General features: G+C 37.4%; 1 protein-coding gene across 5 annotated transcripts in view; it reads right to left on the reverse strand.

The window, feature by feature from the left end:
• The window catches only part of Kiaa0586 (KIAA0586 ortholog), a 130227-nt gene that overhangs the window by 56622 nt on the left and 59770 nt on the right, over positions 1–13835 (reverse strand). For all 5 annotated transcript variants that reach the window (XM_070032601.1, XM_070032610.1, XM_070032592.1 and 2 more), the window contains 4 exons: positions 12538–12614; positions 9798–9926; positions 9163–9340; positions 2976–3130 (listed from right to left, as the gene is read on the reverse strand). In XM_070032601.1, coding sequence (XP_069888702.1) covers positions 2976–3130; positions 9163–9340; positions 9798–9926; positions 12538–12614 — 539 coding nt within the window. The remainder of the gene's footprint in view (positions 1–2975; positions 3131–9162; positions 9341–9797; positions 9927–12537; positions 12615–13835) is intronic.

The raw sequence follows: 13835 nt of genomic DNA on the forward strand, positions 1-13835 counted from the left end.
TTGTCTTGCATGCCTGAGGCCCTGGGTTCGATTCCTCAGCACCACATAAGCAGAAAAAGCTGGAAGTGGTGCTGTGGCTCAAGTGGTAGAGCGCTAGCCTTGAGCTGAAGAGGTGAGGGACAGCGCCCAGGCCCAGAGTTCAGGCCCCAACCGGACCCAAAAAAAAAAAAAAAAAAAGAAAAAGAAAATTCATAATTAATGAAGTCAATGGTTCATGAACCTACATACTGAAGAAATAGGATAATTATTCTCCAAATTTGTGTTGGCCTTGAACCCAAACCTCCTGATCTCTACCTAAGTCCTGAGTAGCTGAAATCAGAGCACATGGTCTAGTTTCTTTTACTCAACATAATTTTGTAAAAACGAATCAAGTAATTTTAAGAGTTCATGTATTTTTTTGGTTGAGTAATATTCTAGTATACAGAACATGACATAATTTGTCCATTCACCATCTGATGGACATCTGTGTGGTTTCCAGTTTGGGGCTACTATGAAGTTGTTATAAACATTCATATACAAGACTGTGTAAACTTGTTTTAGATTCTACTGGGAAACTAGGAATAAAGTGCTGAGGCCATGTGTTAGATATACTCTCTAGTTGGATTTTTTATTTTTATTTTTTATTTATTTTTTTGCCAGCCTTACCGTAGGGCTTGAACTCAGGATCTTGACACTGTGCCTGGGTTTTTTATTTTCGCTCAGGCTAACACTCTATCACTTGAGCTACAGCTCTACTTCTGGCCTTTTGGTGGTTATAAGTCTGAATATAAGTCTCTCACAGACTGTCTTGCTTGTAATCCTCAGATCTCAGCCTCCTGAGAAGCTAGGATTGCTAGCTCATGAGAAGCAGGAGTCACCAGCACCCAGCTTATATGCATTAGTTTTTAAGCTGGAAATTGCCAGCTTGCTTTCCTCGGTGTCTGGATCATTTCACCTTCCAGCCAGCTGTAGATGAGAGTGCCCTGGTTCCACTTGGCACTATCTCTTTGAATGTGTGCATGATGGTACTTCATTGCCGTTTTTAATTTTATTGCAAAAATACCATACAGAGGGGTTACAATTACATGGGCAAGGTAATGAGTACATTTCTTTTTTGGGGGGGGTTGGGCCGTGAGGCCTGAACTCTGGGCATAGGTGCTGTCCCTCAGATCTTCAGCTCAAGGCTAGCGCTCTACCACTTGAGCCCAGCACCACTTCCGGCTTTTTTTTTCTTTTTTGCTTATGTGGTGTTGAGGAATGGAACCCAAGGCCTCAGGCATGCAAGGCAAGCGCTCTACCACTGAGCCAACTTCCCAGCCCCCATGAGTACATTTCTTATCAAGCATTGTATCCTCCTCCTTTGTTTCCCCTTCCTTCATTGTGGTTTTATTTTGCATTTTCCTAGTGATTAACCATGTTGAGAATCTTTTAATACATTTATTTGCCATTCATGTATTTTTTTGGATGAAATACATGTCCACATGTTTTGTCCATTTTACTTAGACTTTGCTTTCTTAATAATCAGTCTCTTAAGATTGTGCACTGAAGAACAGAAGTTTTACTTTTAGTAAGAGTCATTTTTCAGTTCTCTTTTTCATAGAGATTCTGGTACCATATCCAGGAAATTATTGTCTAAATCATAGTCACAAACATTTTTCTTGCAGGTGTCAATGGCTCACACCTATGATCCTAGCTACTTAGGAGCTTGAGACCTGAGAATCATGGTTTGAACTCAGCCCAGGCAGAAAAGTCCATGAGACTCTTATCTTTAATTAATTAGCAAAAAAACAGAACTGAAGGTATGTTCAAGTTTACATAGAGCACAAGCCTTGAGCAAAAAAACTAAGGGATAACACTTAGGCCTTGAGTTCAAATCTAAGTATCAGCACACATACAAATCTTTTTTTTTTTTTTTTTTTTTTTGGGTCCGGCCGTGGGGCCTGAACTCTGGGCCTGGGCGCTGTCCCTCAGCTCTTCAGCTCAAGGCTAGCGCTCTACCACTTGAGCCACAGCGCCACTTTCAGCTTTTTTCTTTTTGCTTATGTGGTCTGGGGAATCGAACTCAGGGTCTCAGGCCTGCAAGGCAAGCGCTCTACCACTGAGCCACCTTCCCAGCCCCATACAAATCTTTTATATAGACGCTATTAACAGATATTTAGTATTGATAATGTGTCCCATAAACAATTTTTATCTTAGGTAGTTTTTCTTTTCCTCCTGAATCTCATGTAATTTTGCACAATACCATGTAATAAATATCAAGGAAATTAACTCATGAGAAATAAATTGCCAATACATAAATTTCAAAATTGAAAACAAGTATATTTTAAACTTGGGGAATAATTATCCTATTTCTTCAGTAGGCAGGTTCATGAACCAGTGGCTTATGAATTTTCTTATGCTTTTTCATGGAACATATTTTACAATATTCAGTCCTATAAGTTGGGTGCCAGTGGCTCACGCCTGTAATCCTAACTACTCAGGACGCTGAGATCTGAGGATTGCAGTTCAATCTCCAATAAACCACTAGAAAACCGGAAGTAGCACTGTGGCTTAAGCTGTAGAGCACTCACCTTGAGCTGAAGAGCGCAAGGACAGAGCCCAAGCCCAGAGTTCATGCCCCACCACCAACAAAAAATAAAATAAAATAAAAAAATTCAATCCCATAAACATTTTTTGAATAACTATAATAACTAAACTACCTAGTTAGGTACTGCTTGGAGATACAAAAATGTTTATCATAAGAACTATCTAGTTAAGTGCTGGACATTTTATATACATTACTTTTCATCTTAAACTTAAAGATGAAGTAAGTTAGGCTTAGAAAGAGACTAAATAACATGTTCGATGATACTGCTAGATAATGCTTAAGCTAGGATTTATATCCAAGCTTGTGTTAGTAAAAGAGGCATGATTTGAGGCTATCTGCCTCCAAAGAATTACACAGGGACAATAGCATCATCATTCTTATTTTAAGTGCAAATGATCTGGTTTGGTACCTGAGAAAAATTTGCTGTTGCTTCTGGTAACTTAGTATCACTTTCTTGTGTTGTCAGATGAGTTGTGGGAAGAATCAGGTTAGAATCTGGCTGTAATTCCAATTCTCCCAAACTCATTGGACCATGACTAGCACAGGAATCTTCATAAATACCACCTGTTAACAAAGATGTAAATGAAGAGCAAAATTATACATTTAAATCAGAAAAAGAACAAGCAGGGCTGGGAAGGTGGTTCAGTGGTAGAGTGCTTGCTTTATATGCATGAGGTCCTGGGTTCAATTTCTTGGCACCACATAAGCAGAAAAAGCCAGAAGTGGCGCTGTGGCTCAAGCGCTAGAGCACTAGCTAACCTGGAGCTGAAGAGCTGATGGACAGTGCCCAGGCCCAGAGTTCAGGCCCACAACCGCCAAAAAAAAAAAAAAAAGAACAGGTAGACTAAAACAAACAGTCTTTTTTCATCTGTAGAATTAGAACAGTGTATTTCAATCAAACACTTTTGGCAGGCCTTCATTGCAATGAAAATCAAAGCTCTTACAGAAAATACAAATGCTACCCATGTTAACATAAACCCACATAATATTCTAAGTAAGGCTTCAAGTCTCCCCTGCAGTCCCTCCCTTTGCTTCTACTCACTTACCAATTCCCAGTATTCCTGCTACTTCTATCACTAAAGTCAATATAACACTTTCTATCTAAAACATAATCTTAAATCAAAGGGCTGTTCCCTGGCTAGACAATGCTACAACTAACTAACTCTGTTGTGCAGATCTCTTTTTCATATGATCAAGTTCCTGTTTCTTACTTAAATGTCATCTCAAGCAAATCAAAAGACCAGTACGAACAGAAAGAGCAGCCAGGCATAGCAATGCATGCTTTTATATCAGCACTTGGGAAGCAGGGGCAGGAGGATCTTGAGGCCACCCCCACATAAAAAGAGCAGGTATCTATAGATATCTAGTAATACCTGTACATTTGCATTGTGCTCTATACTCTAAGCACTTTCGTGTATATTATCTCATTTAATGGGAACTTCACCTCATTCTGTGAGATGGGCAGGTCAGATCGTCTTTCATTGCACAACTAAAGTTCAGTGAAACTAAATGTTTACAAACCAGAAAACTAGTTAGAGTCACAGAATTAAAATTTGCATTGCCTAACTCCTAGTCACTATTCTTTATTTCACATTCTTCCTAAAATAATTCTGATAAAACTGTTTTTCCAGCTGGGAAGGTGGCTCAGTGATAGAGTGCTTGCCTTGTATGCTTGAGGCCCTGGGTTCCATTCCACAGAAGCAGAAAAAGCCGGAATTGGCGCTGTGGCTCAAGTGGTAGAGCACTAGACTTGAGCTGAAGAGCTGAGGGGCAGAGCCCAGGCCCAGGCCCCATGACTACTACACCACCACCAACAAAAAATTGTTTTTCCTGATTAATGGCCAAATTTTAAATAAAACATAGGCCACTATATCTCAATCAATAGAAACAGAATTGAAACGTTACATATAAACTAAAACTGTTTTAAATTAAATATTTTAAAAAACCATAGATGTTTTCCATTCAAAGGTAATCATTTTAGTTGGCATTGCACAATTGACAATTTCCTAGATATAAAAAATAATTATGTTTAATCTTTCATGATAATTTAGTTTTGGGGGGGCTTAAAGTAAAGCAAAATACGTCTGTTCAACTTTCATTTTCTTCTTTATTCTTTCTATTTAATCTATACAAAATAATTTATGAAATTATTACCTGATTATCATCCAATTGTCTAGCATAATACAAGAATAATTTAGATAATAACAATAATACTCATATCTAGAGTAATAAATGTTCCTGTCTTTGAATTTATTTACAGTGTGATATGCCATTTTCTATTCCTATCAAAGCACAAGTAAAATAATTAATATACACAATATTTAAAGAGATAAAAAATCTCCAAGTATCATGGCTCATTTCTATAATCCTAGCTACTCAGGAGGCTGAGAGCTAAGGAGAACAGTTCCAAGCTAGCCATGGCAGCAAAGCCCTTGAGATGCTTATCTCTACAAAATGCCAGGAGCGAAGGCTGGCTCAAGCCTCCAGCAAAAATACTCAAGGTATGTTTCAAGGCAGAATACCAGACTTAGGCAAAAATAAGCAAAGGGATGGCATCTAGGTGCTGAGTTCAAGCCCTATACCAGCACAAAATAAGTTAAATGAAAATGGCCTAGGAACAAACAACAACAACAACAAAAAAAAAAAAAAAAAAACCCTCAGGGACAGTGCAAAGGCCCTAATTTCAAATCCCAGTACTGGCATTCACATACACACAAAAGAGAAAATTATTTGGCATCATCCATTTTGAAACTAAAAATATATCTGCCCTTGCATTCCGCGTTAATAGTGGGGAGAGGGGAATAGTAATGAAGTAAATATCCACCAACAGAGAAATGACTAACAAGTTATTGAAAATCCACACCATAGGATTGGTAAAACAATACCAGCTGACCTGAATCTATAGGATTTACAGAGTAGACACAAAATGCAGGCAAGTGTACAGGATATGATCGCCAGTTATAAAATAACTGCAATCATACATATTATAGGTACTGTGTATATGTATGTGAATATATGCATATTAAAAAACACATAAAAGTCTTATATGTCTTAACATATTGTGGCAGTGCAGGCTAGCAAAAATCAAGACCACTTTTTAGAGAGGATAAAAGAGTTTACTGCTGACCCAAACCAGGCTAGTGCCAGAAAGAAGTTTGGATCCTATGGAGGGAAGGCCTTAGGTTTTATTCAAGCTGGTTATACTTAACATAGGCATTATTCATATATACAAGAGGTCAGGTAAGAATGCCATCAACTTCTGACAAGGTGAGCAATTCCTTTCTAATTACTCAGGAATTGTGATATAAGATTACCACCCGCTTCTGTATTATTATTTAAAATAAAGCCTTTTGGGCTTCCTGCTTGGGATTCTCTAGATAGCCCTACCTAGTCTTCTCCTGACCCACATTCCAGCAACAGCCCCACCAGGCCACATTCCCGCAGCTGGGTGGGGGCCACATTCTGGCAACTGGAAACAGCGGTGTCCCTTCACCTGGAGGGGTAACTGTCTATTTCAACAGGACATAACACGTCACTTTCAACTACAGAAAAGACTCAGTGTTGATTATGCATCTTTTTGGTACTAAATCTAAACTGCAAGCCTTAGGAACGAGTGAAGTAGAGGACTATAGGTTGTAAAAGGTCGCTTCCTGCAAATAGGCAGAGGTGGAGAGGAAGGTAATGAAAAGTCTCTGTACATAGTTATTGGTCAGGAGAAGAAAATCTTTAAACAAGAGGAAATACAGTTCTCTATGGACAATTGTGGAAATTTTTATTCTGTTAAGTACACAGAAAATGCTACTTTGACAGACCTCGAAGCATAACAAAAGATAACACCTACTGTGTGCCACACCTTAAGCTAACTACAAGCACAGTAACTGCATGTCTCGTCTCAGAGAACACAGAAGTCTTCAAGATAATCCCCAAAGATCTCTGCCTCCTGGTATCCACCCTTTCTGTAGTCCCTGGTTAAATTATTCCAAGTTTGGTCTGCTTTATCAATAGAATGGGATGGGAGTGATAGCATATCATTTAAGTGATTAGGTTATTAAAAACCTTGTTTCTATTTCAGTTGCTCAGTTTTTGGTCAGACGAGCTTCTCTGGGGCAAGCTGTGCTGGAGCAGCTGACAGAGAGAGGAAGGAAGAGAATCCTCCAAACCCAGTTAACCTTCAGATTATCTTAGTCTCACCCAACCATTTGACCAAAACCTCAGGAGACATCCTGAGGAACGCTAGCTAAGCCACCTCTGGATTTATGACTTTTAGAGTTGGAGGAGCTAAGAAATGTTTGCTGCCTTCAGCTCTAAATGATGCTGAGAATTTGTAACATCTATCCTCATTTGCTCGATGAATAAATTTAAGTTTGGAACAGGAAGTTTTTTGACTGAAGATGCAAAAAGATAGAATTCAAACCTATTTCTTAAAATTTAAGTCTAAATTTTAGCCATTTTGCTAAGCCGCTACACACACACACACACACACACACACACACACACACACACACACACACACACACACACACACACACACACACACACACACACACACACACACACACCTATATATATATCTCATGCAAGATGACTTATTTTTCCAATTAAATTAAACAATGTATTCAGTTAGTTTGTTTAATTTAATACAATAGATTTACTATTAAAATGAACTCTACATCACCGGTAATTTTCTGGGTGCTACCAGAGATAAAGAAAGTTACAGAGGTCTCAAGTGCCTAATAGCTCACAAGTGATCTGTGAGAGCCATCTAGTGTCAATCTTGTTTATTGCAAGCTGCATAAATAGCCAGCTAAGAAGTTACTCAATAAAACCTAAGGTTTTGAAAGGGTAAGGTATGGCTCAAGTGGTAGGATGCTTCCCCTATTAAGCACACCGCCCTGAGTTCAGTAAGACAGAATGAAACAAAACAAAAACAAGGAATGTAAAACACTTAATACTCTTATCATATGCACAAAATGAGAAATAATGCCAATCTTTACATATACTCCCATGGAAAATACAGTCTTAAATTTCTCTTAATTCTGAATGATACAAAGTATTCATTCAATGTAAAAGCCAACACTCTAATTTGGTGTAGGGCAGTAATTGAGTTTGAACTCAGGGCCTTGTGTTTGCTAGGCAGGTGATCTATGGGAACCATGTCCCCAGCCTTATACTTCTCTAACCTCAGGAAAGTTCTTTTCTGGTTTCTGGCAAATCTGAACACATAAAAAGAAGTTTCTTTTCACATATTAGAATGTAACAATGGGCATGGAAAAAGTCAATAAGCAGAATATAGTCAAGCCTCATTTGCAAATCTTACATTTGGAAATTTATCTACTTGGTCTCCTTACTAAAATTTATTTGTATCTCAAAGAATAGTATTCACAGGATCTTGTGGGGTTTGTATACTTGAGTAGAATGGTGAAAAATTTGAACTACTCAACATCAACTATTAAACGTGATATTTTCAGTTTATTTAATACCATGCTTTTCTTTTTACTTTATTCTTTGTGCATGATTTTCTTTGTGTATGATTTTGTTACTGAAAATCCCCTTCCTCACTCCCCCTTCCCTGCTATTTTAAAAGTACTGAAAACAAGCTGGGCACTAGTGGCTCATGCCTAGCTACTGAGGAGGCTGAGATCTGAGGATCATGGTTCAAAGCTAGCCCAGGTAGAAAGTCCATGAGACTCTTATCTCCAATAAACCACTAGAACATAGGAAGTGGCGCTGTGGCTCAAGTGGTAGAGCGCTGGACTTGAGCTGAAAAGCGTAGGGACAGTGCCCAAGCCCAGAGTTCAAGCCCCACAACTGACCAAAAAAAAAAAAAAAATTTTATTTGTGTTACATAACTTCCTTCAGGCATGAGTTATAGTGCTGATGACTGTGACTCAGTATTTGTGAATTAAGAATACATATTATGTATGGTGTCTTTAAACAAAAAAATAAAGTTATTTTCTGATAAGCTTAACAACACAACACTGCTAACACTGCTTGTAGAAACCTAACCTTATAGTTCTGCATTTGCTAACATGTTCATGGTGACTTCATAGGATGTAAGTAATGCATACAATGAGAATTAACTACATATGCTAGAATTAGGTGTTCTGTTATACTCTTTTCAAAATCTACAGCAGAAAATTTAGTTCTACCCTAAAATCAGTCCTAGGGCACCAAGCACCAAATACTACATTTGAAAATCATAAAAGGAGGAAGACCCAGTATGTCAGCTTTAACAATTACATTTTCCTAGTATATATTAAACTAAATATACCTGTATTAAAATTTTAAAGTGTATGTATGCATATTACCAAAATGATCTCCTGTTCTACCCAGTGTTGGTATATACAGCCACACTGACATGTGAGTCACACTCCGGGAAATACTGCTACATATACCACAGAAGTTATTACCTTTAACAAAGAAAAATTTCAAGCCTCCATCTGAAAACAGTTATATTTTTCTCAGTTCACATTAGGAATACTACTATAGATTATAATACAAAATAGAAGATAGCATTCATTGAAGAAAGTACAAATAAAGTATGATCAGTGAGTGTTTCATAGATGATACATCAAGAAACATCACTGAAAGTATACCTGAACCTGTGCTGGACTGCTGAAATAATGGCCTAGGGTCACAGGGCTGATCCACAGACTCTGCATTGACAATGGGCAGTGGCATATAGAAAGACTGGCCCATTAAGATGTTTTCCACTGCGGTTGTCAACCTGGGCCTCTGACCTTCACTAAGTTCACCCACACTGATATCCAAGTCCTTTAAAAAGTAGAAAAGATGATTAATACCTTCATATTAAGATCAAGTCAAAACAAAATAATAATTGTTGAGTATCTTACCCACTTGCAGTAGTCTAAAAAGTGTTTATTATGCCAGATATACATTGCATGAAAAGTAAATTTAAGAAGCCAGCTTAGTACAGGATCTAGTGTTAGGTTTAAATCTTTATTATCTTATTTTTTTTAATGAAGTTAACCATTGCAAATGTTTCACAGTGATTAGCTTACATTAATTGCCAGCTCAGCAATTGCTACACTCTTAGTTCAAATCCCAGTACCACCACTACCAACAACAAAAAAATCCAAAAAAGCTCTACAGTTCAATGAGTCAAAATTAAACCTTTTACATACTGACTTCGAATAACTAAAACATAACTTTATATTAATTAAAAGTGGATTTATATCTAGCCAAAAGTATCATTAAGATTCAAAAGTACCTCCGAATGATAGACTGCTTGCTGTGAACCCAACTCCTGGTTTTGTTTAGTAAGAAAACGAACTGCATCTAGATGAGATTTTTTATGGGGCATCTTAATCACCTGTCCTTCACTGGGAGGATCATCTTCCTAAAAGAATCATAAAAGCAGTTACTAAATCAAAAGCTTTATCAAACAATTACATTTTTCTCAAATATGACCAATAAAAACTCAGCCATTTCATGAGAATATCAGTAATTTTTGAAAAGATGATGTCTACTTTTCATTTAGTTCTCATTTCCATTTGACTACAATAAAAACTCTTGTTTCAACTATACAATATTATAATTTGGCAATAATAAACTATAAGATTAATTGTGAAAATCATGAATATTGGATTTCTGTTACAAAAAACTGAAGTACAATGACCCTTTGTGTTCTATCTAGGACCATCGAGTTTTGTGCTCCGCTGGTGTACTACTTCAGGGTATGCAATTCACAAAGCAATGTCAGAATGGGGCCATGAAGCCAAAGCATGGTGGTAGTGCTACACCTGGACCACACGTAAAAATGAAACACTATAAAAATGTGTGGTAGCACCTATAGCCTTTGCCTCTGTGCTGACACCTGCCTTACTTGGCAAGGACCAAGTCTTTCTCTTTTTCTTTTCTTTTCTTTTTTTTGGTCCTGGGCTTGAACTCTGGGCCTAGGCTCTGTCCCTGAGCTCTTTAGCTTAAGGCTAGCGCTCTACCGCTTGAGCCACAGCACCACTTCCGGTTTTCTGGTGGAGATGAGTCTCATGGACTTTCCTGCCTGGGTTGGCTTTGAACCATGATCCTCAGATCTCAGCCTCCGGAGTAGCTAGGGTTACAGACATGAGCCACTGGTGTCCGGCCAAGGACCAGATTTTAAAAGCCCAGGAAAGCACAAGGCCTCCATCACAGGGCCTCTGGCAGCACAATATCTCCAGCATTGTGCCTCAGGCAAATCTGACACCTTCAGAGTACAAGAATTTCCCTGAAACTAAAATGCTTGGAGGTTTGGCCTTTTTACCTTGCATCTACTTTTTTTTTTTTTTTTGTCCGTCGTGGGACTTGAACTCTGGGCCTGGGCGTTGTCCCTCAGCTCTTCAGCTCAAGGCGAGCGCTCTACCACTTGAGCTACAGCGCCACTTCCGGTTTTCTGGTGGTTTTATTGGAGATAGGAGTCTCACGGTCTCTCCTGCCCGGGCTGGCTTTGAACCGCGATCCTCAGATCTCAGCCTCCTGAGTAGCTAGAATTATAGGCGTGAGCCACCAGCGCCAGGCTCCTTGCATCTACTTTTAAAGATAGTTGGGATGCTTCTAAAATAAAACATTACCATTTATGAAAAAAAAATTGACCTTTCACCAAAATGAGGAATACTGTGGACCTTAGAGCCAAGGCATATTGCCTTATAAATACAGGTATGTCATTTGAAAGTCATTAAAATATTTTGTTTAATTTTTAATTAAATGTTTATTAACTTTGGATTATAATTCCATACCCCTCAGCTGTTTACAGATAAATGCCTAATGGTACATGACTACAAGCCATTTTGTTTTTTTCCCCCATATTCCACTTTGAATTTCCTATACATTTCTGTTACTATTGATTTAGGCACAGTAAAAATATCAAAATTAAAAATTGGTTTCAAATGTAGAAACAGCAATACCTATAATTCAGTCTTGATTCAGTTTACTTACTTCATTAATTTATTTATTTTTGTTGGTTGTAGAGCTTGAGCTCTGGGCCTGGGCGCTGTCCCTGAGCTCTTCAGCTCAAGGCTAGTACACTACCACTTGAACCACAGCGCCACTTCCAACTTTTTCTGTTTATGTGTTGCTGAGGAATCGAACCCAGGGCTCATGCATGCTAGGTAAGCACTCTATCACTGAGCCACCTTCCCAGCCCTACTTACTTACTGGAAAGAAACTTAAACATACATTAGATAAAGATCTAAGAATGTATAAAAAGGATTACTTTTTAAGCCATTATATTTACATACTTGTCAGCACAAAGTATTATAATTGTGGTTAAGGAAAATAACATGCATTATGAGAGCTACTTAAAATATTGTAAAGGGAATAAACAAATGTTGATTTTTAGCACTGAGGTAAATTTCATCAGTTATGTTACCTGTACATTTTTAGCTATTAGAACCACAGAGATTAATGACAACTTTCTTTTCACTTTCATGATTATAAGATTATATAGTGAAATATGCAAGAAACTTTAAAGTCTTCTTGTATTCATGGACAATATATACTTTCATATATATGATATATATTTTTATATTTATCTTTTAACATTTTAAAATGTTTAAATATTTAAGATATTATACATATAATATGTATAATGTATGTATACATTATACATGTTTAAAATATTTATATATAAATAATATATATAACACATATAATGTATATGGGTACATTATATGCATGTTTAAAATATTTATATATAAATAAAATAAAAGTTGCTTAAGATAAAAATTAATACAATTTGAAAAAGTAAAAAAAATATGTATTTTTTTCCCCTCCCTAAGTTGTTCAGGCCGGCCTCAAGCTCTGGAGCAGCTGTGATTATTGGAATTTACCACTCTGTCCAGCTTCAAGAACTGTATTTTATTAAATTTTGTATATATCTCAAATAATTGAGAAAAGAATTCTGATCCATAGCAACAAATTCATCAGGCTACTGTTCCTGTGGGAATCCAATACTGGATTCCATTACTCCTTACCATTTCAAGGGCATCCTGCAGAGTGCTGGATAAGCTATCATTTAGGTTTGTGTGGTACAATCCTCCATCTTTTAAAACTGGAAATTAAAATGTGAGAATTTAGGAAAAAGATTATTAAAACTAGTAAATAATCTGACCAAAGAGCTACAGAACATTACATTTTAATTTATACAGCAACAGAAATACTGAGAAAGTTTATAACAATTCACAAACTTCACAATTTATAACATAGATGAGACTTTTATTTCACCTACCATCTTGTAAGAAAAGAAATAAAAACACTATAGACATAAAATTGAAAAATGGGTATGCCTATAAATTCTTATTGTCATTAAGATCTGATTAATGGTATTTTAAAGGTGCCTACTCTAACTCCACAATTTCCCCCTATGTGTGGATCCTAGGAAGACACAAAGGTATGTGCAAGTATGGTCTTTAGAGACAGTCAAGAAACATTGAAAACAATCTAAATGTTTCTACCAGGCATTGTATAAATAGATGAGACATTGAAAATGATATAGACCTGTGTATGTGTGTGTGTGTTAAAAAAATCAATATACAAAGTCTGATCCTTTTTTAAAGGTATATAGATATACTCTTGTATGTTTTAGGTGTCTCTCTAGGCACACACAAGGGAAGCTTAAAAAGATATACCTGAAACTTTATGGTATTAATTCTAGAGGGTGGGAGTATGAGAAATATTTTATTTTCTAAAACTGGAGTGCAGAAAAGTTATTAACTTTCACAAAACCTCTATTCTTTTTACTACATCATGTTAAATTAGGAAAACTAGGTAAGAACACTTTTTCTGGTTCCTGGAACTTGAACTTTTTTTTTCCCTTAAGGCTAGCATACCACCACTTGAGCCACAGCTCCACTTTCAGCTTTTTGTGGCTAATTTGAGATGAGAGTCTCATAGACTTTATTGCTCAGGATGGCCTAGAACCACAATCCTCAGATCTTAGCCTCCTGAGCAACTAGGATTACAAGTGTGAACCACCAGTACCTGACAGTAAAAACATTTTTAAAAGACAAGCATGGCTGGGAAGGTGGCTCAATAGTAGAGTGCTTGCCTTGCATGCACGAGGCCCTGGGTTTGATTCCTTAGCACCATATAAGCAGAAAAAGCTAGAAGTTGGGCTGGGAAGGTGGCTCAGTGGTAGAGTGCTTGCCTTGCATGCATGAGGCCCTGGGTTCAATTCCTCAGCACCACATAAGTGGAAAAAGCTGGAAGTGGCACTGTGGCTCAAGTGGTAGAGCGCTAGCCTTGAGCTGAAGAGCTGAGGCACAGTGCCCAG

Source organism: Dipodomys merriami, unplaced genomic scaffold (genome assembly GCF_024711535.1).
Source record: "Dipodomys merriami isolate MVZ:Mamm:240054 unplaced genomic scaffold, mDipMer1.0.p SCAF_1, whole genome shotgun sequence".
In the NCBI taxonomy this organism is placed as follows: Eukaryota; Metazoa; Chordata; class Mammalia; order Rodentia; family Heteromyidae; genus Dipodomys; species Dipodomys merriami.